Genomic DNA, 25437 nt, shown 5'->3' on the forward strand with positions numbered 1-25437 from the left:
GGACCTGAAGTCAGGAGGACCTGAGTTCAAATCTGGCCTCAGACACATAACACTCACTAGCTGTGTGACCCTGGGCAAGTCACTTAACCCCGATTGCCTATAAATAAATAAATAAATAAACAAACAAACAAATAAATAAATAAAGAGAGAACTTGAGGAACCTTCATGTTAGGTTCACCTCTCTCTGTAAGATTCATAGAGACATGAGGAAGAGTCATACAGAAGGAAAATAGAGAGTCATTATCCAGTTTGAACTAATCATTGGAGTGATTTCTTCTATAGACACTCCCCCTCTTCTTCAGGAATAGTTTCTTTTTATTTCTTAGCTCCAAATCTTCAGAGTTTTTCTTCTGCCTTTCTCTTCCAACTTCTTGATATAGGATCTCTGCTCTTAGGATCTTTCCTCTGCTGCTTCATATGCTTTTTCTTCTTTATTTTCACATTGAAACCCATCTTCCTTTTTTTTATAAAAAAGAAAGAAAGAAAACTTCCTTCTCCCTGGTATCCTGAAAAGTAGACAGGGGATTTCTCAAGCCACTTTACCTTCTTTCCAGAAGTGGGAGACTCTACACTGTTCATCATTTATGACAGTGGCAAATACCCTTGACAAACAAAAATCTTCCTGGTTTTTTTTTTTTTTTGCTTTGATTGCTGGACGAAGTTATTTCAGATGTGTCTATTGAGAAATCTTGTATGAAATTAACGTATGCAAAACAAGAGAAGAGCCATTAAGGCTCTAGTTTGCTGTATGACATAAAATATTCTTTCCCCTATAAGTACTGTGGAATGTTGTATTCTCTGTACCTTTCAGTCAACCATGTGACCATAAAAATGAAATCTGCTGTAGAATATAATTTGTAAAAGCCTATATATCCCTTCCTCATATTTTCATCAAGAATACCTTCAGCATGTATGTAAATTATTCTCATATAGATTTTGTGAAGCTGAGAAAGTAAGCATATGTGTCAGTGATTGTTGATGTCTTCTCAGGTATGTTTTTTCAATAGTAGTACCATCCATACCATGGTGTAGTGGATAAAGAAAAGGCTAGGGTCTTTAGAATCAGGAGGACCTTTGTCCAGTTCTTCTGACATATACTAGCTTTGTGACCAAGGGCAGCTTACTTAAATTCTTAGTGCTCCTAGACTGTAAATTGTAAAAAGGTTGCCACTCTGCATTGATGGAGGAAATTTTTACGTTGGGAGTTGCCCACACTGATAAAGTCTCATCCGTGATTCTTTCCAATCATTCAATAACCTACCATTTTATAAATATCTTGACCATTGATCCCTCAAAGACCTAATATTGTTTCACTTCAGGCACAGGCCTCTTCTATGACTGTTTGGTCTGGTCCAGTTATCTTCTCATATCTGTTGTCTTTAGTTTCATTTCTAATTCCTTGGACAGACCATTGTGAGACTGTGATGTTACAGTTCACATTTGGTTGTGTCATTGTCATTGTTAAAGAAAATGCTTTGTTATAGAAATGTTGACATATTTTTCCTATTTTCTGCTTATTTTTCCTTCAGTTCTATCATGCAATGCTCTCAGGATGAGGCATTTTAATTGCATGTCATATGAAATATTCTGCAAACTTGTTTTTCTCTCAACTGCTTCTTGCTGTTTTATGAAGTATTGCTCATAATCTCATACAATCATTCTCCATGATAAGATTTTACAAACATATTCATATTCTAAACTGATGATGCCATCTCTCTGCTTGTCAAGGATATCACATGTTTGCTAAGCAAGGCCGTTTTCTTGGCTCTCTTGACTTCCTTTTGACCATTTCTTTATACCAGATGAACTTTCATGGTATAAGAGCATCATTTTAGAGTTGGAGGGAACCTTAGAGGTAATCTATTCCAGCTCCCCCAATTTTACAGATAAAGAAATTGAGACCCAGAGAGATGATGTGACTTGCCCAGAATCACACAGGTAACACTTGGCAGAGCTAGGATTTGAAGCCAGGTTCTCTAACTCTGTAGAGTCAATGTACCACAGTTTCCAGTGTACCACTTTACCTCTTGGAAATGTGGCATTGTCTGTTCCTTTATCCATTTCTAATTTTTGGAATGTCAATATCTTGTAATAAATAGGTCACATTGGCACTGTTTTAATTTCACATTTCATCTTTATTCTTTCTCTTAACAGGATATTAATTTTTATCTTTGATCTAATAAGTCAGTGGTCTGACTGTACACCAACAGCTGATTCAGAAATGACTGCCACATCACTAGCTATCTGTTTTTTAAGATACAGTCAGTACCTCTTTTTTGCGGTATTACTCAACATTTGAGTGCCTTCCTACTTTTTCTTGAGATTTATGATACATAGGCAGGAGACTTATGTATAGTCTTTGAACATTTGGCTTCTTCTTTCTTGATCCTGAGTCATATTTTCTAATATTTTTCACCATCCTCTCCAGTATTTATCAGTCATGAAGTATTAAAATGGAGGGTGTTATCAAGTTTTCTGTGTAATTTCGCTACCTCCTCGTTCTCTGCAACAGATTTTGTTACATTTTTTGATTTTCATGGTGGTCTTTCTGCATATGATCATCATAAGTCCTGCGTATTAAATTTCAGATTGTGAAAAGACTTGAGAATAAAGGAAGACTTAATATGCAGCTAATAAGACTTTTTAAATTAAGAGGAAACAGATGTTTTTAAATTACAGCAGCTCTGAATCACCAATATCAAACTGGGGAAATAGGAGAGAGCAAAAATAAGTGAAAATATGCCCTTTACTTTTGTAAGAAAAAAATCAATTTTATTCATATATTTTGTTTTTATATATCCCTCTACCCACTCCATCCAAGAAAGCAGTCCCTTATAACAAAGAATTGGGGGAAGGGGCAGGGACAGGGAGTGAAGTTTAGCAAAATGAACCAAAGTACCAGAAAAGTCTGATATCAAAGGCAGTGTTCCACACTCATAGTCCCATCTCTGCAAAGAAGTAGGAGGAGGGCCCTTTACTTAGAATCTACTTATATCCATGCTTAAAACATTTAGCTAAGCATTGAAGCATTGACCCCCAACAAAGCAGCTTCAAGCTGATAGGTATGTATCTATTATCCTTAATATGTAAAAACATATTTGAAAAAAAAAAAAAATATCCGTCATGGACCTGTGGAGTTGGAAGAATTCCCTCCTCTGATGCAGATTGCAAGCAGTCTATAATGTGGTCTTAGAGCCTGCACTCAGAGATGTGAACTCATCCAGAGTCACACAGGTAGTAGTAGATGTCAGAGGTGGGATGTGAACCTAGGTCTTCCTGACTCTAGGTCCACTTGGTCTATTCTGCCACACTGCCTCTCATTTAAGGAAATCCATGGTATAATTTTACAAGGCTGTTAAAGAGTAATTAAGACCATTAGACAGGTAGGTTGCTCAGTGGCTAGAGCACTGGGCCTGGAGTCAGGACGAGTTGAGTTCAAATCCAGCCTCACACATTTATTAGCTATGTGACCGTGGGCAAGTCACTTCACCCTATTTGCCTCAGCTTCCTCATCTGAAAAATGAGCTGGAGAAGGAAATGGCAAACTACTCCAGTATCTTTGCCAAGAAAACCCCATGGATGGTACTGGCATGCTATGGTCCATGGGGACACAAAGAGTAGAACACAACTGACCAACAACAACAAAGACCGTTATTCTCCTTCAACTTGTTTATAAGCATCACTTATTCTTGGGATAACGAAAATGGCTGCTCACTGCAAGTCATGTAGTTCTTTCTGGCAATGTCTTAGCCTTTGGCTTAGCACAATGGTTGTAGTCCCTTGCTTTATACCACAGGTGGCTTCCTAGAAAATTGTGCTTAAATTGAAATGCTGTAATTTAGCTGTCATCAAGTCAGATCTGAGCTTATTAAAATAGTATTCCTTCCATTGCTGAGCCATTTGCTCCAAAGAGCACTTTCCCTAAAGATACCTTGCTTAACTCCTCCACCCCAGTCTAGACAGACCCTCACTTGACTCCCTCCACACACACTTAAGCTATCATCCTTTCTCTCTTTTACCCTTTTCAGCCAAACTCCTAGAAAAAGTTGTCTATACTCGATTCCTCTATTTCCTCTCCTTTTATTTGCTTCTCAACCCACTGCAATCTGTCAGTCCAGAAGCATTTATTAAGCACTTACTATATGCCAGATATACTACCAACCTCATCATTAAATCAAAACTGCTGTCTCCAAAGTTACCAGTGTCCTCTTAGTTGTCAAATCTAATGGCTTTTTCTCAATTCTCATCCTTTTTGACCTCTCTGAAGCCTTTGACACTATTAACTACCCTCTCCTACTGAATACTCTCTTCTCTCTGAGCTGACACTCTTGTCCTGGTTATCCCCCTACCTGTCAAGTGCTGCGTGCTGCTTAGTCTCCTTCATTTGATTGTTATTTCTATCTCACCTCCTAATGGTAGCCTTATGCTCAAGGCTCTGTCCTGGGCCTTCTGTTCTCTTTGTATGTATCCTCTCACTTGTGGCCTCATAAATTCCAGTGGGTTTCGTTATCATCTCTGTACAGATGACTCTCAGACCCATATATCCATCCCTAGTCTCTCTCCTGTGCACCAGTCCTGCTTTACCACCTGCCTATTGGACATTTCGAACTGAATGTCCCAAAGACATAAGATTATTGAATCATAGGATCATAGATTTAGAGTTGAAAGGAATCTTAGAGGACATCCAGTCTAACCTACTCATTTTACAGATAAGAAAACTGAGGCCTAGAGATGTTAAGTGACTTGAGGCAGAGAGGTGACACACTAGATAGAGCACTAGACCTGGTATCAGGAAAATTTGAATTCAAATTCAGCCTCTGATACTAGCTGTATGACCCTGGGCAAGGCACTCAGTCTCTATGTGCCTCAGTTTCCTCATCTATAAAATGGGGATGATAATAATAACACCTAACTCCCAGAGTTGTTTTGAATTGAGATAATATTGTAAAGCTCTTTGCAAAGGGCTGTGTAAATTTAGGGTCGAATTACCCAAGGTCACACAGGTAGTAATGACAGAGCTGGGACATTAAACCCAGGCCATCTGGTTCCAAATCCAACAACACTCCTTCCACTACTCCACACTACCTACCATTTCAAACTCAGCATGTCCCAAATAGAACTCATTATCTTTCCTTATCACAAACCATAGTCCTCTTTTGAATGTCCCTACTTCTGTCAAGAGTACCAGCATCCTTCATCACCTTTACCATCCTTCATCACCTTCATCATCCTTCATCAGCTTCATCACCTTCATCACATTGAGTTTTGCAGCCTCGGTGGTAGCCATGACTCCTCACTCTCACCTTACCTAGCTCATCAGTGGCCAGATCTGATCATTTCTGCTGCCACATCTCTCCCATCTATCTCAACTTCATAACCACCTCCTAGTTCAAGACCTTGTCCCTCTCTAGTGGACTATTGGAATAGCCACCTAATTGATCCCCACTACCTTAAGCCTCTCTCCATCCAATCAGTCCTTTATATAGCTGCCAAATAGATTTTCCTAAAGTTTAAGTCTGACTATGTCACTCCCCTGTCAGTATACTCCAGTGGTTCCCCAGTATTTCTGAGATCAAATATACAGTCCTCTGTTTGGCACTAAAAGCCCTTCACAAGCTGACCCTATCCTACCTTTGTAGCTTTATTACACATTCCTCCCCATGACCCAGCCAAACTAGCTTTCCATTAGGTCTCCAGTATACTCCCATCTTATCTCTCTGTGCCTTTGCACTGGCTGTCCACTATGCCTGAGATGCTCCCCCTTTTTGCCATTATCCCTTAGAATTTCTTGTTTGCTTCAGTCCTTAGCTCATGTGCTACCTTTTACATGACGTCTTTCCTGGTTCTTCCCAGCTGCTAATGTCTTCCGTGTACCTCCTTCCCCCTTTATGTTGTATTTATTTAGTATATAGTTGCATATACATATTGATGTCCATATTTTACCCACGCCACCCCCCAATAGACTGTAGAGGGCAGCTAGGTGGTGCTGCAATGGATAGAGCACCGGGCCTGGAGGCAGGAAGACTCATCTTCCTGAGTTCAAATCTGGCCTCAGATACTTACTAGCTGTGTGACCCTGGGCAAGTCACTTCACCTTGCTTACCTTAGTTTCCTCATCTGTCAAATGATCTGGAGAAGAAAATGGCAAACCGCTCCAGTATGTCTGCCTAGAAAACCCCAAATGGAGTCACAAAGAGTCTAACATGACTGAAATGACTAAACAACAACAAATAGACTGTAAGTTTTTTGAGGAAAGAGACTGTTTCATTTGTGTCTTTGTATCCTCAGCACCCAGCACAGTGCCTGGCACAAAGTAGGTGCCTGCCAAATGCTTGTTGCTTGATTACTGATTTCTATCCATTCTGTAATCACATGTGTAGCAAACATGCCCTGACCTCACTCTCCCTGAGCTAAGCCTGCTACATCTCAAGGTTATCTCTTAGTACCTTGGCTAGAGCCCCCAGCAGCTGTGCCCTCCCTGCTTTTAGGTACCAGTGATTAGCACTCCAGTTTCATTTAACCACTTAACATCAATCGGCTGTTATAAAGGGATATAACAAGAACAAAAGTGCATCTATTTCCCTCCCCTCCTTCCCCCCCCCAACTTTCTACCACTGCCAACCCCTTGGGAACACACTTTCCCCTATTCCACCTCATTTTCTGAGGCTCACCCTTAGCACAATTTCTATGTAGCATTGATCCCACCGAGTTCATATCCACATGTGGCATGACACTAGGATGAGTCCCTATTTCAGCTGTCACTGGGCTGGGTCCTAAAGATCATTCTTTGTTCCTTGGCACATTGATACTGAGCTGGCTGCAAAAACCCCATGGCATCAAAAACCAAGGCTCTCTCGTGACCTTCAAAACCTATAAAGTTGGAGTCACCAATCTGTTTACCTAAAACAGAACAACAAATGCTGAGACCTACAGTGAACCCACACCTCTGTTCACAGGGTGCCTGTCATCCTTGGTGGGGAGAGTCAAAGCCCTCTTCATATAGCATTGTCTCTCACCAGATGCCATCATCGAGAGCGTTTGAGGTATCCATCAAGAGCAGCCAAAGAGAAAATGTCTGAGGTTCTTGTCATTAGTGCCTTTTCAAAGGTACCCCCTCTGGTCCAGCTACTCAGCTGATCAAAAAGCCTCTCTCTAACCACATGGTTAGCCGACAGCACCCAATTATAGAATGTTTGCACTTGTTCCGACGTCTCTCCAAATCACTTCCATTATACATTATAACAGCTCTCCTAGAAACAGACTCCCCAGCTTCTCTGACATAGAGAATTTGGATCAGCCAAGTGTATCGACACCCTGCTCATGCACCAGTCCTCCTTCCATGCACATGCTTGAACTTTATAATTCTCCACTAGTTACATAGAGAGTACATTTGGTTTCTTCAACTAGGACCTGGACTATCATTTATGTCTCCCGCTGTGCCTGTACACAATGTTGGACCCATCATAGGTATTCAGTTAGCTTTTGGTGAATTATAGAGAAAGCGTGTCAGTATCATGTCTTTCCTCTGCTTCCAGGATTTGCTAGACTGGGGCAGCTGTGTCCAGAGGCTGAAGACCAGGGGATTGTGAGGATGAGAGAAATGATTATTAATAACTAATGATTTAGGGGGAATCAGTTCCCCCCCTTTTTTCTATCCTCATTTCAAGACCTCAGTCTCTGAAGGTTGAGCTAACCTTCTCTATGTTTAAGGTGACTTCCATTCAGTCAGGCTTGGGTGGAGATAGATCCTTTTGTCTAGATTGCCCTGTTGTCTGGAAGGCTAGGGATGACCTGGGTATAGGGATGGTCTCTCAGTCCAAGAGTGGCATGATGTCACTCTCAGCCGCTCATTGGAGTAAGCCCACTTTTCTTTGTAAAGTCCAGCCCTCATTAAACCATTAGCCAATTAGAATTGATTGCTGTCTGATGGAACACCTCTTGTCCAAAGGCATATAAACCTAAAAAAGTAGCCATGCAGTCTCTTTGGTCGAGAGGGTAGCCGCCTTTTTTGTCAATCATATGCTGGCCGTGATTGATGAAATTGATTATAATTTACCCCAAAACTTTGTCTCTTGAAGTTATTTTATTTGCCACAGGGAGAAACCAGACTATGCTCCTTCTGGGAAGCATGTGCCCTTCACATGAGGGTGCCCACCCACATTGGCTGTTCTTTGAAGAAGCATAGTTCCAATGTGCAAGTGTAAGGGAAATCTGGCAGGCCCAGAGTTGAGGATAGTTTGAATCATGTACTCACTTCCTTTCCTTCTTGAGTGTATCACCTCCATAGAACTGCTCTGGCTGCAGTTCAGGGATAGGGAGCAGGCTTGATCTGGCCACTACACAAGTGCTTTCTCACAGAGCAAGTTATTGTTTTGTCCAAGACTAAGATTTTTCTCAAGGAACATTTATAGAGCCATGTAAATTAGTGGCCTCTGTGCCTATAGTTTGGGGTCCCATCGTCTTCCTGTTTGTTTGAGTTAATGTTATTTCTCTGGCACCTGCCTCCAGTGGGTTCTGGGTCCAAGAAGCAGTATTTTCCACTTACATTTCTTGGGAGACCAATTTGTCTAGATACCTATGTGGGGCAGGTCCCACTAATGAAGATGACCTGCAGAGTAGGCAAGGCTGCTCCCCATCTCCACATGTATCTGTTAAAACACCCGGGGAAGAAGTAAGAACAGCCACGAAACCCTGTTAAATACAAACACAAATAAGGCGGAAAATTTGCAAAGGTGGTTATTTTACTGACACCACCTCAGTGAAATCCTATAGACCATCATTAACCATGATGTGGGATAAGAATTCATGGATAGCACCTATATCAGATACTTTGATGTGAGTTATTTCCAGAGAAGGCATTGCCCTGTGGTTAATGCTTAAATGTTAAGGTTGATCTCTTAATTGCATTTTTGACACTAGATTTATTGACGGGACTTCACCAGAATCTCACTACTAGTCACAGCTCTGATGAATTTTTGGTGTCCCAGGGCTCTACTGAAGTTTCTGAACATATCATAGCCAAGAGATTTGCATAGCATTCAATGAAATTAGAGATGGTGGAGGTCATGAATTTAAAGCTGGAAGGGACTTTTGAGGTCAGCCAGTCCAACCAACTGCATCATTTTATAGAGGAGGAAAATGAAACACAGAGGTGAAGTGATTTGCTCAGGGTCAAACTGAGGTTGGAACTCCCTATCCAGCGCTATTTCCAATACATAGATATAGAGGCTTAGTACTTAACAAAAGAAAAGAATGCTAATTGTCCAATTTGGAAAATAAAGTTTATGTGTGAAGTGATTTACTCAACCCCACCCCACTTAAAGTAAGTGATAAGATGCCCAGTCAGCCAGCCAATGAGCTTTAGATTAAGTCCTTGGAAGCATAGTAGCTTTGCACTAAGAATTGTGTTGATGTAGGCCAAGAAAGCCTGACTGTGCAAGGTGTCATCTATAAATTATCAAGTGAGATGAGAAGAGATTCATTTGATGGATTAGAGCACAAATGACCTTCTAGCAGCTCTTAGAAGGAATCATCTGGGGGAGGGAATGGAATGAAGAGGTCTCAGCTTTGGCCTTGACCAGCTCTTCTTTCTCTCATCCCCTCTGGCCAGAAGTTGCTGTACCTCCCATTTTCCCATAGGCGTCTTAGCTGCCCATTTCTGAAAGCAGTGTCTCTATCAGGAACCAAAGACCTATGGCTACAGATTCATGATGTTTAAGGAGAACTTCTTGAGCACCTTATGAAAGAGAGAAGACTTCCAGTAGCTATTAGCTACATGTGCTTTTCTAAGCTTGAGTCCACTTTTCCCTGGACTCTGTACTTGTGGTGTCACAGATTTTTGGGTACATATTTTGTACCAACTCTGCTTACTGTACCACCATAGTAAGTACTCATTCTCAAAGGCTACTTAAGGTGGGCTGATGAAGTTGATTCTTGGGGGAAAGCACACCAGTGGGGGCTCAAGTAGATGACATTGATTACCCCTCAGTTATACCCCTAAAACTCTGAAGGAGAGATAGAGCCAAAAGTGGAAATGGGACTTGGAATAAGGATCCTCTGAACCTATCTATGTTATGAAAGTAATGTGTTTGCGATGATCTCTGAAACCAAAAGCAAATCCACATAAAATTGGTCTCCTTTCGCAGGCAGCAAGATGCTTTTTGACTTATTTCAGCATATGATCAGTATATATAAGTATAGTTGAAGTCTAAAATAACTCTTAAGTAAAAATTTGACGTGGGAGACAGTGTGCTGGACTGGAAATTGGGAGACCTAGGTTTTGATTCCTGGCTGTGATATTGAGAAAGTCAGTTCCCCTTTCTGAGCTTCAGTTTCCCTCTCTGTAAGATGAAGAGGTTGCACTAGATGATCTCTAGAGCCCCTTCCCGAACTAAAATCTTTGATGATTTTTTTTTTCTTTTTGGTGAGGCAGTCGGGCTTAAGTGACTTGCCCAGGGTCACACAGCTAGTAAGTGTCGAGTGTCTGAGGCTGGATTTGAACTCAGATCCTCCTGATTACATGTGTGATCACATTTGTGATTACATGTGTGATTGCAATCACACAAATAGTAAGAAAAATATTATGAAACATTAAGTCAAAGAAATTAATCTTAACTTGTTATCTGTGAGAATTGTTGTGCTTGGCAAATCTCAAAGAGTAGATTATCATAAATAATGTATCTAGCTATTGAGGGCATTTTAAAATTTGTATTTGAAAATGGATAGGATGATTTAAAACTACTCCTGAGTCTTTAGCTCCAGTCCCAGTCCTAATCCTAAACCAGAGATTGGGATTTCATAGCATAGAAACCAATAAAGAAAGGTCCTGCAACTTCAAAGTGCTTTCTGACCACAACTTCATTTTGGTGTGTAAGTCACAAAAGACTGTCTAATTATAGATGTGACTCTAAGTATAACTATGGACTCTTCCCGTAAAGGGAGAGGCTGGACCCTCTGAGGACGAGCATCTGGGTATGTGCCAGGGATGATGATGTGAAGCCACAGGTGCTACCAAGAGGAAAGAACGTCCAGTAAGCGTTCAAGGAAGCAGAAGTGAATAGTAGCCGAAGGGACTGAGACATTTATTTATTGACCTGACATTAACAGTAGAAGACTCTGCTGTATTCCTGGGGCATGTATCTATGATACAATACGGGCTTTAGATGCCTTGAGTCCAGCACCCCCTTATTTTGCAGAGGAGGGAAATGTGGCACACAGAGGTAGAATGGCCTGCTCAAGGCCTTGCAGATCATGAGCTTCTCAGGCCATCCAGGCCAGTGCCCCCCAGATGACGAAATCCTGCCAAGTCCCATCCAGCCCAAAGACCATGGACAACTTCTAGTGATTCCTTTCGAGAGAAGTGATATTGCCAGAAGGCATCGAGACAGCCAGGGCCTGAAGACCTTGGCAGCCCACGTGGCATTTTCATCAAGGGGCTTTGAAAGAGAAAAGCAAATTTGGGACATGGACAGTCGGTTAAGAAGATGCCATCTGAAAATGGAGTTTTGGCCATGGCTTCAGTATAGGCATGATGCGCTCTGATCGAGATGAAGCACAACTATATGAAGCCTTTCTTGATTCCTCTAACTGCTAGTACCCTCTTACTTCATGTGTACTTGTATTTATTCACTTTCCACTTCTGCTGTATATACGTATAGGTGTTCTTATCTTCCCCATTAGAAGATATGCTCCTTGTAAGCAGGTATTGTTACCGTCTTTATACTTTATACATCCCCAGAACCCAGCTTTGTGCCCAGCACTTAACAAATGCCTGTTGATTGTTTGAGTCCTGCAAATCTAAGCCAAAGAGGGAGGAAAGGGGAGAGAGAAGCCTACATAAATCTGCCAACCTCTGCCAATCTATACATCTTAGAGAGTAACTGCAGTCTAGAAAGAGGAGTTTTGTGGATGCCCAAGAATTCACAGGATGTGGAGAGTGAGAGAGAAGCCAGCAGTAAAATTCATGGCCTCTGATATCTGTGTAGAAATGCACAGAGGATGGTCAACAAGCAGAATGGCCTAAGGAGCCCTGTGAAAAAACCAGTAGGTTGATTTATATGGCTTGAGAAAGGCACAAGAATTCAAAACAAACGACATATAAAAGAGGGGACAGGGCTACAGATTGGCATCATATATTAATAAAATATATTAAAGTAAGGAAATCCTGGAACCCGAGGGGGAAAGCCCAATGGAGAGCATTTGGATAATTATGGAAGGAGTAACAGAAGCAATATTTTCATTGGACTGGATTACAGATCATCGAGGCTGGAGGAGGAAAGAATTGAGGATCTGAGGAAACAAAGGACAAGCCTGACATGAAAGCATAATATAGTAGAAATGGGGGGGAGGGGCTTCAGTTATTCAGACAATTGCTAGTATTCTCTCTCTTTACCAAAAGCAGAACTAGTGCACTTTTGGCTTACCTTCCTTAATGCTAAATTAGAAGTAGAGTGCTTTAGGGACTTTGGTGTCAAAGGCCTGTGTTCAGATCCCAGTTAAAATCTGTGTGACCTTTGTCAGGACTCAAAACTTCTTTGAACCTCATTTTCTCCATCTATGGAACTTGATTGGATTAGATGACTACTAAGGACTCTTCTAACTATAATTCTATTATACTATGAAGTTCATCCTTTAAAGGGTATAGGAAGTGACACTGTTATTATGGAACTGATTCTGATTCACAAAAACGACTGGTTTCTCGAAGAAAAACAAAACAGTGGGAGCCTGGGGGGTGAGAAGAGTGAGAATGATCTCTCCATCCTAGAATTCATGACAAGGAAAGCCAAACATAATCTGACATGCATCCTACATTTGGGAAGTATAAAATTCAAAGTTCAAAGAAAAGCATATATAAGATCCCATGGCTTCAAATTCTACAAAAGAAATTACTTTAGGACAGAGTGAACAGTTCTCAAAAATGAAGTTCTGAAGAGACAGAAACAATTCTAGTGAGGAGAAAAAGGAATTGTTTAAAGATAGATGTGAATCTATAGAAAACTCATCAACCAGCTTCAAATTGTAAAAGATTATAAAAGTATAGAAAATGGAAGCACTGATAGGAAGGGAGGATGAATACAATCCTGCAGCTGGGCCAGCTTGAATAGGGTCAGGAGTGCTAAAGCACAGAATTCAGAGAACAGCCAAAGACAGGGCTTTTAAAGCTATCTTGAGGAAAAGAGGAGGATCCAAGAAAGGAGAGGATGACTGCTAAAACAAGGTAAGGGAATGAAAACACCACTATTCAACTCTCTTTTGCTTGTTTTCTCTGCCAAGGGACAACGATCTTTGGACTGGAAAAGATTAAAGAAAAAAAAGGCTAACAGGAAACTGAGATCCAGGAAAAATAAGGAAGAACAATTAGTTGCACTTAATGAGGTCAAGGCCCATACCAAACTTAACCCTTGTGTATTGAAAGAACTGGTGGGTGAGATGGCCAAACCACCATCTCTTCTCTTTGAACAATCTTGTAGAATAAGAGTGGTAACACAGGTCGAGAGAAGGGCAAGGATTGTCCAGTTGAGTTTGTTTGGGTTTGGTTTTTGTTTGTTTGTTTGACCTTGACGTTTCTATATTTGTCAGAACATTTTCTTTTAACATTACTATCTTTGCCAAAGTATAGTGAAAATCCAGTATAATGTGATTTATTTGTACTATAAGGAGGATAGCTGTTTAGCAGATCCATTCACATCTACTGATTTACCACCCAGCACATTGCAACTAACCCACAAAGTACAATTATCCCTTCCACATCACGGGGGTTAGGTGCATGGCACCCCTTCAATCTGGAAAATCTGTATAAAATTTTTTGGTGGTATCTGAACTGTCTTGAAAGAAGAGGTGAAGGGGCAGCTAGGTGGCACAGTGGATAGAGCACCGGCCCTGGAGTCAGGAGGACCTGAGTTCAAATCCGGCCTCAGTCACTTGACACTTACTCTGTGTGACCCTGGGCAAGTCACTTAACCCCATTGTCTAGTGGAGGGGAGAAGAGGTGGAGGTGAGGAGGAAGCTCAGGCCAGGCGTGAAAGATACCCAGTGCACAAGCACAGAGATGGCAGATAGAGTGTTAGATATGCAGAGCATATCGAACTAGAAGGAAGCCAGGACATAAAGAAATTAAAATGTTAAACAGAAGGAGTCAATATTTGAGCCCAAGCCATTAGAATTTGTTGAGCAGGCACGTGGGCTGTGATCAGATTCGTGCTTTAGGAAAATTGCTTTGGCAGCTGTGAGATCAGGATGGCAGCTTGTGAGTGGAGACCAATGAGATGTTACTGTCTTGTGAGAGGTGATGTGGATCTAGAAATTATAAGACTTGTCAACTAATTAGTTATGTGGAGCAGTGAGAGTTGAGATGACACGAAAGTTGTGAACCTGGATGATTTAGAAGAGAGTGGTACCAGATCTGAAAAGGGGTGGAGGTGGGAAGATGATGAGTTCAGTTTGGGACCTGTTGCATTTGAATTTGAATTGCCTGCAGGATGTCCAGTCGGAAAGGTCTGTAATCTAGCTTATGATACATTGTTACTACGAACAGATAAAAATCATGCCCTCTGTTTCAGATTTCCAGTTTTTTGAAAAGCCAAGAGAGTGGAGTCTCAATTTCTGGCAAAATTCCAGAACATAACATTAATGCTAGATGGCTAGGGAAGCACAGAGAATGCCAGAGTCGCCTTCTTTTCTTTTTTGACGGGGCAGACCAGTAAGTAAATCAGTGGAGTGCTATAGATTGGTTTCTCTAGGTTTCAGCAAAGCATTTGCCAGTGTCCTTGTTTTTTCTTGTGGACCTGGTAGGGGAATAAGAGAAGGGAACAAGCCCCCTTTGCACCAGCGCTGTGCTAAACACTTTATAGATATGGTCTCATTTGATAGAGCAACGCCGGGTACAAGGCAGTGCAGTGAGCTGCATTCTGAATTTCTGGAATGACTGGAGGCAAAGGACAGTCATGGCTGGATTGGCTTCAGTTTAGAAAGTGGTCTCTACACACTGTGTGCCAAGTACCCGAAGAACCCATCCATCTTTCATCCATCCTCCCTACCCCTCCTAGATAACTACTCAGCAAAACTAACCAACCCATAGCAAAAATCAGATGTCATGTGCAGTGTTCCATGCCTAAAGCCCCCCCACCTCTGCAAAGAAGGTGGAGGAGAGACAGGCAGTGCATTCTCATATTTCCTCTTTGGAGACAGGCTTGGTCATTACAATTTCACAGCATTCAGTTTCAATTGATTTTTTTATTGTCCTTCTTTCCCTTAGTATTGTTGTAGTGTCTGTGCATATTGTTCTGCTGGTCCTGCTTACTTTATTTGGCACTATATCTTTATCCACAACTTAGATGAAGGCACAGATGGTGTGCTTATCAGATTTTCAGCTAAGATGTTGGATGACAGAATCAGAATCCAGCAAAATTGTCCAGGCTGAGACGTTGAACTGAAATCTAATAAGATGAAAAATTATTTAAATTATTTGAAAGTTAAGTATTAATGATTAACTTTTAACTAACTATTAGCTAATTATTATAGTTATTCCACCTGTCACTACTGCCCAACTTCTCCCCACCTAGACCAGTACCCACCTCACTGGAACTGGACCCCCAGAACCTATGCCTCCAGTCCCTGGGGAGATTAATTTACCCATCTTTGGAACTCCCACCCTAGGGCTCAGCCGTTTTGATCGGTGCCTGAGTGAGAACAAACTAATACACTTAGCCTTCTTTATCTATTCATTGGTCCTAGACCCTGTTGGACTTTCATATCTCATACAGCCATCTTCCAAGCTTGCCTGGCACCCTATGTTCTGGATACAAGAATCAAATCAATACTACCATTGCTACAGGAAAGGGCATGCCAATCAACTGCCCATTGGTTCCAGTCACTATTCCTATAACCTTCTAAACCCAAATCCTCTCTAGCCATCACTCCTCTAAAGGAGTTGTCTCTCCCAATTAGAATATAAGCTCCTTGAGGGCAGAGGTTATTTTTTTCTCTCTTGTACTTTTATGCCTGGTCCTTTAAAGAAAAATCCACTTCACCAATGCAAGATAGGGAAAATGTGGTTAGAAGTTTATCGAAAAAAAGATCTGGGGTTTAGTGGAGTCTGTATGACGGAGACAAGAGTGTGACATAGCCATCTAAAAAGCTCACATAATCTTAGCCTTTATTAAGAAAGGCACAGTGTCCAGAACAAAGTCATTAAGTAAGGAAATCAGGAAAGAACAGCTCATTGCCCTTCATAAATTCAAGTCCCACTGTCCTCGCCTCAGGTCAGATCACATCTAGAAGTTTGGGTACCAGAGTTTAGAAAGGATATTGATGAACTGGACAACAACCAGGTTAACAGAAGGCCTTGATATCATAACCATATATGGATTGCTTAAAGGAATTTAAGATGTTTATCCTGGAAAAAGAGAAGACTTAGTGGGGAAAACGATAATTCTTTTCAAGTATTTAAAAGACTGCCATATTGAAGAAGTCTTGGGTTTATCCTATTTAGTTCCAGAAAGCAGTACTAGAAGTGCTGCCTAGAAGTCTCAGAGGCAGATTTCCTCCCTGTGGAAGGAAAAACTTCCTAAGAATTGAAGCTGGCCAAAATTGGAATGGGCTTTGTGAGGAGGGAGCGGGCTCACCCTCATTTGAGGTCTTCAGACAAAGGCTGGATAATCACTTTTTGAGGATGGTGTGGACTGCGTTCTTGGTCAGGCGTGGGTTGGACCAGATGGCCAGCCTCTGAGGTGCCTTCCGATGTCTGGGATTCTGAGTGTCTGCGATCCTTCCAAAATCACTGACAGTGGCCCATTTCCTGGAGCTTCACAGCTTCTGAGTCACACACTGAATGATCTATACTTGACAAGATTGATTTTCTTCAAGCAAAAGCAATCAAAGTTAAGGGAAAACTAAAACAAACTTTAGTCTACCTCTTTTTCTCCCAACATGACATTTTCCTCTAGTACTTGATCCAAAAATCTTCCCACAAGTTTCCACTGGTCTTCCCCCCACCAAAATGAATTATTTAATGTGAAATCTTACATTATCAGTTTATTACAGTACTAAGGAAATCTCATCAGGAAGTGACTACACAGAAAATGTAATTGATCATTTTCATTTATTTATTTATTTATTTATTTATTTATTTATTTATTTTGGGGTGATTGAAGTGGCTACAGAATTAGCTATCTGAGAAGTCTGCAAGCAAGCAGTATTAAGTACGGGAAATGGGGACTTATAAAATCTTTATATTTTCCTGGGGCCTTAGAATACATTTGAGGATGATTAGTGTCAGCTCCAGAATCTTAAAGTTTTTATCATGTCTTACCTTTTTTTTTATGATTGCTGCATTTGCAATTTTTGAAATGTTCTATTCAGTTTTTCTTTTAAAATGTGTTTTCTTTTCAACAGTGCCCTTAAAGATAGCCGTTTCCCCCCAATGACAAGGGAGGAGCTGCCCCGGCTAACCTGCTCAGTGTCTCTGCTCACTAACTTTGAAGATGTCTGTGATTATTTGGACTGGGAGGTAAGATTGTGAAAATCACTTAGAGAAAATTAGAGATGAATTTGCATTACACATAGATCACCATGACTATAAAATTCTCTGGCAGCTTTTTTTTTTTTTTGGTAGTAATGGAATTGAATATAAGATGTATAATTAAAACCCAGGGATATTCCAAAAACCCAATTTGTTTGAACTTTATCCCCAATTAGAACTTCTTACCAGAACTTTTCTGGAGGTTTCTTTCTCTTTTTTCCCTTCTCGGACAGTTTGTAGTTGCCTGGGAGTGATGATGTGGTCAAAAGGTGGACTCGAGAAGAAGGAGAGCTAGAAGGATAATCTGTCGGGCAGGTAGTTTAGCCCCTGGGGAATGGAGTGATGGCTGAATAGAACAAGTCTGTCTCTCATTCTTGACTATGTTAATTTATATAATGTGTACAGCTAGCAAGTAAGTCTGTGGTTAGAGCTGTATTTTTTTTTTCCTTCTCTTTCTTGGTGGATTGTGGGCTTATGTAGCCACTGTGATTTGCAGTGGTGCTCGGGTGGGTGGTATGGCACAGAGGGGGGAGTGTACTTCTAAGCCGTCTTATTCCATTGTTTGGGCAGTGACCATGTCTTAAGATTTCAGTAGTTCTCTTGAAAAAAAGTAGTAAGAGTAGGTCTCTCTTATGGAGACCACTGACTGTCGGAGCCTTGTGGGCAGAGCGCTGCCTTGGCAGCGGATTGGCCTGGGCTTTTATTTTGGCTCAGCCACTGATTGGCTTGGGCAGTTCACTCTGCTGTACTTCAGGTTTTTTCCACATACAGAAAAAGGCATTTATAAAGTTCCTAGTCTTGATTTGAAAGTGTCTGTGATAAAAAATTGTTAGGCCCGAGTAATTTTGGAACCTTCTAACATTCCATAATTTTGGGATCTGCCAGGAAAGAGTACAAATAACATCTTTTTTCTTTGTGAAAAGACAACCTAGACAGTGTAGGATGAAATACAGCCTTCTGGCTTTGTGGGCTTTTAGGAGGGGAGAGTATTAGCAGAGCAACTTCTGGAGATTTTTCATAAGGGAAAACAAAATCAAATAGTTAGACTATACCATAAATGTTTCCTAAGATGCTTCTTGAAATGAGGTGGGATGAGGAAGGAGGCCATCCCAGTAATTGTATTTTGAGTGGCTCCAAATCTCCTACCAAGCAGCAGTAGCGACTAGCTCGGCGCCTTGGAGTGGTCTTTCTCCAGTTCTGGAGCCAAGCCCCCTGAGTCACAGTTCACTTTCCTGGGTGGAAGGGAGTGACCCAGGGCTGGTGGACATCACTAAGAACAAACAGTTCCCCTTTCCTCACTTGTCACTGAGCTTGAACTGCAGTTGTGGCCAGACTGGGGAGGAAAAGGGGATAGTGGTACCTGGGGCAAAGGGATATTGGTAAGCCCAAAGCATACCTATCACCCTCTTTAATCCATCTCCCAGCCTGTCTGAAAGGGAAATTACCCTTTTGGCTGTTGAGTTTTTATATATTTGGGGCTAGTCTTATGCTTGGTGGTAGAAAGAGCCTCCAGAGGTGGGGGCTCACCAAATGTTTGATAGTCATGAAGGGGCTCTCTGTGCCTCATCAATCAGCATCTTGCCTTTAGCTCTACTACCCTGTGGCATTGGGCCCCTTAGGTTGTTATGGTTGTGCATTATGGGAATTTTGAATCTTTTTCAAGATTTATATTGAATCAGGAGCAGCTAGGTGGTGCAATGAATAGAGCGTCAGGCTTGGAGTCAGGAAGACCCTAGTTTAAATACATCTTAAGACACTTAGTAGCTGTGTGACCCTGAGCAAGTCACTTCACTTCTGTTTGCCTCAGTTTCCTCAACTCTAAAATGGGGATAATAACACCTACCTCCCAGGGTTGTTGTAAGGATCAAATGCTATAATTTAAAGTGTTTAGTGCAGTGCCTGGCACAGAGCAAGTGCTATATAAATGTTATTAATATTATTTTGGAGCCTGTATTGATATCCCTCCTATGATCCTTACCCACTTGTGCAAAAGCATGCTATATTTTAAGGAATTTAATCCAAACACTTTTTTTTAAAGTCTGCACCTTTTATTTATTTGTTTGTTTGTTTGTTTATTTATTTTATTTGTGGCTAGGCAATACGGTTAAGTGACTTGCCCAGGGTCACACAGCTAGTAAGTGTCAAGTGTCTGAGGCCAGATTTCAACTCAGGTCTTCCTGACTCCAAGGCCAGAGCTCTATCCACTGTGCCACCTAGCTGCCCCTATTTAAACACTTTGAATTGAATTGAATGGAGATTTAGAATGGCTGTGGTGGGGGAAAATATCCTTCCTTTCCACCAAGCTTAATGTCAAAAGCATATCATGTGAGATGGTTGTTACCAAGAGTAATTGTGCCAATCCCATTAGTTAAGTAATAGAACTTCGGGGTCTTAAACTGAGGATGAACAAATGCAGTGGCTGAAAGTGAACTGTGTTTGGGGCACATGGAAACAAGCACTTGCCTTGGAAATGGCAGACAAAAGTGTTCATCCCTCCCTCTTCTGTGAGCGAGGTTGGTGAACTTCCAGTTAGCTCAAATAAGTGCCATGGCTTTGATACTAGTTAAATAGCCAGCCCCAAGGCAGCTCCAGGAATGATCTGGTGTCAGCTTAGGAGGTCCTTAGTGAGGGCCCTCAGTGACCTGTGTAAAGGTATAGACGGCAGGGGACACAAAGTGTACAGAGATCCTGAAAGCCTCAAACACAAGTACAGGCTGGAGGAGAGGCCTGGTCAGACAGCAGCTAATCTGAAAAAGCTATGGGGGTCTTAGTGGCCTGCAAGCTCAGTCAGAGTCAGTAGTATGAGTTGGCAGCCAAGAAAGAGAATGAACACCCAGGGATTGGTCAAAGCTTAGCAAAGCTTAACATAGCCAAGGCCCATATTAGCTGCTTAATAAATGCTTGTTGACCTGACAAAGAAATTAGGGTTGTTTAGTCTGGAGAAGAGAGGATTTGGGGGTCATAAAAAGTATCATCTGGCCAAGGGGTTAGACTTGTTCTCTTTGGCCCCAGAAACAGAACTAGGAGCCATGGAGAAGTCACAGTTGCAGAAAGGCAAATGTAGATTTGATGCCAGGCCTAGCTTCCTAATGTGGAGGAGAGCTACCCCCAAAGGCAATGAGCAGTCAGTGGCAGGGGGTAGTGCAGAGGTGGAACTACCACTGGGTATATGTTTTTTTTTGTTTTTTTGTTTTTGTTTTTGTTTTTTTTGGAGGAGACATTGGAGTTAAGTGACTTACCCAGGGTCATACAACTAGTAAATGTCTGAGGCCAGGTTTGAATTCAGGTTTTCCTGATGTCAGGGCCTGTGATCTATCCACTGCGCCACCTAGTTGAGATTTCTTCTTCCAATATGTGTCTAGTAACGGGTTGGCCCTTTTGCAATATGCATAAAGTAGTCTATAACCATAAAGTGCTACGTCCACATAAGCTCTTACTGTTATAAAGCATCATGAGGAGAGGGCTAACCTTGGAGTCAAGTCCTGCCTGTGACACATACCAGCTTGTTCCCAGGTCTAGTCACTTACCCTCTCCACATCCCAGGTGTCTGACTAAGACAGAGCAGATGCAGATCTGCATTGATAGAGGGAGTTTCCTTACAGAGAGTCCCCTATCTACACCAGTGAAATCCCGGGTCCAGTAAACAGTGAAATATAGAATTTTAGTGAGAAGCAGTTGTATGGCATACCAGACAGAACCAGCTTTGGCATTATTGAGTGTGAATCCTGGTTAATTCTGACCCAACCTCAGTGCCCTCAAGTAACTTTCCCTGTGAGACTTTAGTAACGGATGAGTTGCCTGTGTATGTATGTATGTAGAAAGTTCTTATACCCATCCTGACAAAAGTAAAAGACAGGAGACAAGATGAGAAAGTGGGAAAAAGTTAGTGGCATCTAACCTGACTCTTCTAGTGAATAGAGACTTTGGGTCATAAAACCTGAAGGATTTTTTCAACTGCAGTATATTATGACACCAGTAGGTGACACCTACTGGTGATGTATGTTATTGTAACCTTATAGAATGAGATTTTGTGAATTCCTAGGTCAGAGGACCAAGAGAGTCAAGTTCTGGCAGCTTTGCACATGGAATCAGTCAGTCCCAAGAGAAATTGCTAGGATGTGGGGAGAGGTAGGGATGATCCTAGAGTCAGAAATCTCCTGCCAGATTGGCCCACGCACTTTTGCACAGTGGGGCCAGGCCCTCCTGGAAGGCCTTCATGCAGGTGCTGGGCTGGGATGCACAGTATCCCACACAGTGGGCTTCCGACATAGCAATTTCTTTTCCAAATTTTTTGATTTAGTCTATGTTGGAACCTTTTCCATGGGAACAAATCTCTATAATGGAAGTCTATCGAGAGAATAGGATTAATTTCCAGGCTTTGCTGGAATACATTCTGTAAAGTAAGCAGTTTTGTTTTTGGTCTGGACCTGTGATTTCATCTATGTAGGGAGCTCCTGTTTAAAAAAACAAAAAAAAACAACAACAAAAAAAAAACCAACCCTCCCTCTATAAATGTTGATGAGTATCTAAGTGAGTGCCCAAGGTCACACAGCCCATCTTTCAGACTGCCTCTTTATCTGCTATTGAGGTTCTGGTAATATTTGGGAAACTGTTTCATTCAATGGGCTGATTTACTTGGTGTTAAAAAAAAATTCTAAAAGTATACCCTCAGTAGTTCCCATATGAAGGATTTTAAAAATTATTTAAAACACTTGTGTATACAATTGTCTCCTATAGAAATTGGACCAAGAATGTTTAAAAAAAAAAAGGGAAAAAATATTTTGTGCAAGAGTTTTAAATACATCTTGGAACTATATACTTCCAATAATTGATTGTCAGTACATTCTTATATTAACATACTGATGCTGATTGTAAGAACTAATAAAATATTTTCTTGCAACAAATTTTGATGCACTAATAAACCTATGTATGACGTTATTTGGAAGCTACACACAGTGATGGGAAGAAGTCTGGCACTAGAGTCAGAGGACATGGATTCAAATTCTATTCCTGCCACTAGTCATCTCACCTCCCTTGGGCCTTACCTCACACATTAGGAATGGAGGTTCTGTGAGAAAATTGATACCATTGATCATATGCTTATGCTCATAATGAGAAATAATGTATTATCAAACTATGTATGTATCAAAACTATAAATGAACAAATGAATGAGCCCTTATTAAGCACTTACTAAGTGTTAAATGCTGTACTAAAGGCTGGAGATACAAATCCAAATGGGAAAATAGTCACTGACCCTAAGGATCTTACATTCTTAGAGGGAAAGGCAACATTATAGGGGAATTGTGGCTAGGGAGGGGTATTTTGGTTTGGAAAGTTACAGGGCTGGTTAGTGGAGCCAGTAGGGAGTAGATTAATAGCGGTAGAAATTGACATGTGGAATACATGTTGAATTTTTAAATGTGAAACTGCACTTAATTTCCTCTACTTAGCTCCAAATTTTCCTCAAACACCCACCCTCTCTTTTAATCCCAGGAATATTCTATACTCTCCTCCCAGATTCATGTGTATTGGTTCCACTCAAACCCAAGAGTGTTCTCTGGCCAAATACATTTGGGAAATGCTAAACTAGATGATATTGAAGGTCTCTTCCAGATGCAAAAGACTGGGGTTTAATCATTTTCTTTGTGGTTGAACCACAGCTCCACATTTTTCAGTTGGCAGCATTGTTGTAGTTATAGATGGCTAGCAGACAGACAAACACATCAGAAGACTAATGGCGAAGTATGTCTCCCACCTCTTGGCAAGAAGTGGTAGGCAAGGTGCAGAATGAGGCATTTGCTTGCAAATATGGCTGATGGGGAGATTTGTTTAACTTTACTTATTTGTTACAAAGGAGAGCTGGTGGAATGTCAGTGGTACATGACAGTGATGTAAAGAAGAAGAACATCTGGAAAATATTTACTTTTCTTTCTTTTTTTTTTTTTTAAACAAAGACCGACCAAACTTGCTGTTTTGGAAAAGAAGTACATTGGAACCCTAGAAAATAATGCCTTGACCGTAACCTTGACCATGAAAATTGTTGGCATCCATTTTTCCTTTGAAGAACCTGAAATTATGCAAGACTGAAAAGAAGATGGGTGGGATGTGACTTGATGGGCCATTCTAAGGCGCTCGTCTTCGGTGGGATAGGAATAAACAGTTGTCCCCTTTGTAAGTGAATTTATGTAATCAGTGTGGCACCAAATACAGAAATGTACTGACAGAAGTATTGGAGATACAGAAAGCTTTTATTTCTGTAATTTAGGGACAAGGTCATTTAAAGATACAACTGCAAGAATGATGGATCCATAGTTCCATTTGTGAATGATATCTGGCTGAACCAAAGGTTTGGGGTGTGTCTCCCCCAATGTGATACTGGCATCTAACCCCTGCGGTATGCTCTGCAGCCCCCAAGACAGTGGTGCTCTTTGCCAGGAGGTATCTGAATGAAATCAGCTCTGGGCCCATCTGTTAACCTCATGGTTAACATGACAGATATGGGCTACTAACAGACCCATCCTTGGGTTCAAAGTCCTGAGTCCCAGGCCTGGTATTAACTAAGATGCACCTCGAAGCATCCAAATGCCAGAACTTGCAGCCTCCAGGATCCTGTTGGGTGTCAAAGGAATACATTGCCCTGGAAAACAGCTCCCAGTAGGTCCCTTCCTGTCTCAGTGAGTTGTACTTCTTTATAGCAACATTCACAAAAATAAACATATGAGGTGAATAATTTGGCTGCCATTATCTCCCATATTTCCATACTCCCTTTGAAGTTCAAAAATTGAGCTTTTTTCTGGCTCTTAAGTGAACACTGAAAAAGTTCCCTTTGATATACACATGGTCGCCTTGGCTCTATAGGATGGTTCAGGGTCTCCCCCCACCTTTTCCCCCCAATTGTAATGCAGACCCAAATTTTCTCTGTCTTCTAAATGCAGATTCCTTTTGTTTTGTGTTGCCAGTACAGAGTCCAGGAGCTTTCCTGGAGAAGCCTAGCACAGAGTTTTTTCATGGCATTTTCTGTGGAGCTGGAGATTTTTAGCAAAGGCTTTGCTCTTGACTCCAGAATTCAATATTTGTCATAACCCTCTACTTAAAATACTTGAGTGTGAGCATTTTCCCCAAGCACTCTGGCATTTGGGGAAAGAAAGGTATCATGCTTTCCAGGTGGCCTGGAAAGAATAGATGTGGAGTGAACTGGTTAGTGTAAGAGAAGCCTTGGGAAACAGTCAAGTCATAGTAAGCAAGTAACCTTTGAAAAGCTAATAAAAAGAATCTAGAAAATTAATGCAGTTTTTGATTTCACATGTATAATTGCTATCATATTGTTTCACCTTCTTAATGAGTGGGGGAGGAGGGAATTTAGAACTCAACATTTTTTTAAAATAGGTAAATAATATATATATATATATATATTTTTTTTTAAAGAAAATGAATGCAGTTTAACTTTAACCACAAATACCCTTGACTATTTCCAGTCTGTTTTCTTGTTCTTTCCATTAGGTTTCCTTCCCATTGTGTTGCTTCTCTTCCAGGTCATTCTCTTTCCTTTCTAGTTCAAACCAAGAAGTATTTATTAAGTCTTACTATGTGTATGGGGCAGTTAGGTGGTGCAGTGGATAGAGCACCAGACCTGGAGTCAGGAAGACTCTTCTTCTTGAGTTCATATCTGGCCTCAGACACTTCCTAGCTGTGTGACCCTGGGCAAGTCACTTTGCCCTGTTTGCCTCAGTTTTCTCATCTGTAAAATGATCTGAAGAAGGAAATGGCAAACCACTCCAGTATCTTTGTCAAGAAAACCCCAAATGAGGTCATGAAGAGTCAGACATGACTGGAAAATGACTGAAGAACCACACTATATGTAAGGCTGTGTAGTCAGCACAGATTATGAAGGACAAGCCAAGAAGCTGCTGGAATTAAT

General features: G+C 41.2%; 1 protein-coding gene across 1 annotated transcript in view; it reads left to right on the forward strand.

Annotated features, from left to right (window-relative positions):
- The window catches only part of AMMECR1 (Alport syndrome, mental retardation, midface hypoplasia and elliptocytosis chromosomal region gene 1), a 77674-nt gene that overhangs the window by 36964 nt on the left and 15273 nt on the right, over positions 1–25437 (forward strand). The window contains exon 3 of the mRNA XM_027839132.1: positions 17392–17506. Within this exon, the coding sequence (XP_027694933.1) occupies positions 17392–17506 (115 nt within the window). The remainder of the gene's footprint in view (positions 1–17391; positions 17507–25437) is intronic.

Source organism: Vombatus ursinus, unplaced genomic scaffold (assembly GCF_900497805.2).
Source record: "Vombatus ursinus unplaced genomic scaffold, bare-nosed wombat genome assembly UNPS02004677.1, whole genome shotgun sequence".
NCBI lineage: Eukaryota > Metazoa > Chordata > Mammalia > Diprotodontia > Vombatidae > Vombatus > Vombatus ursinus.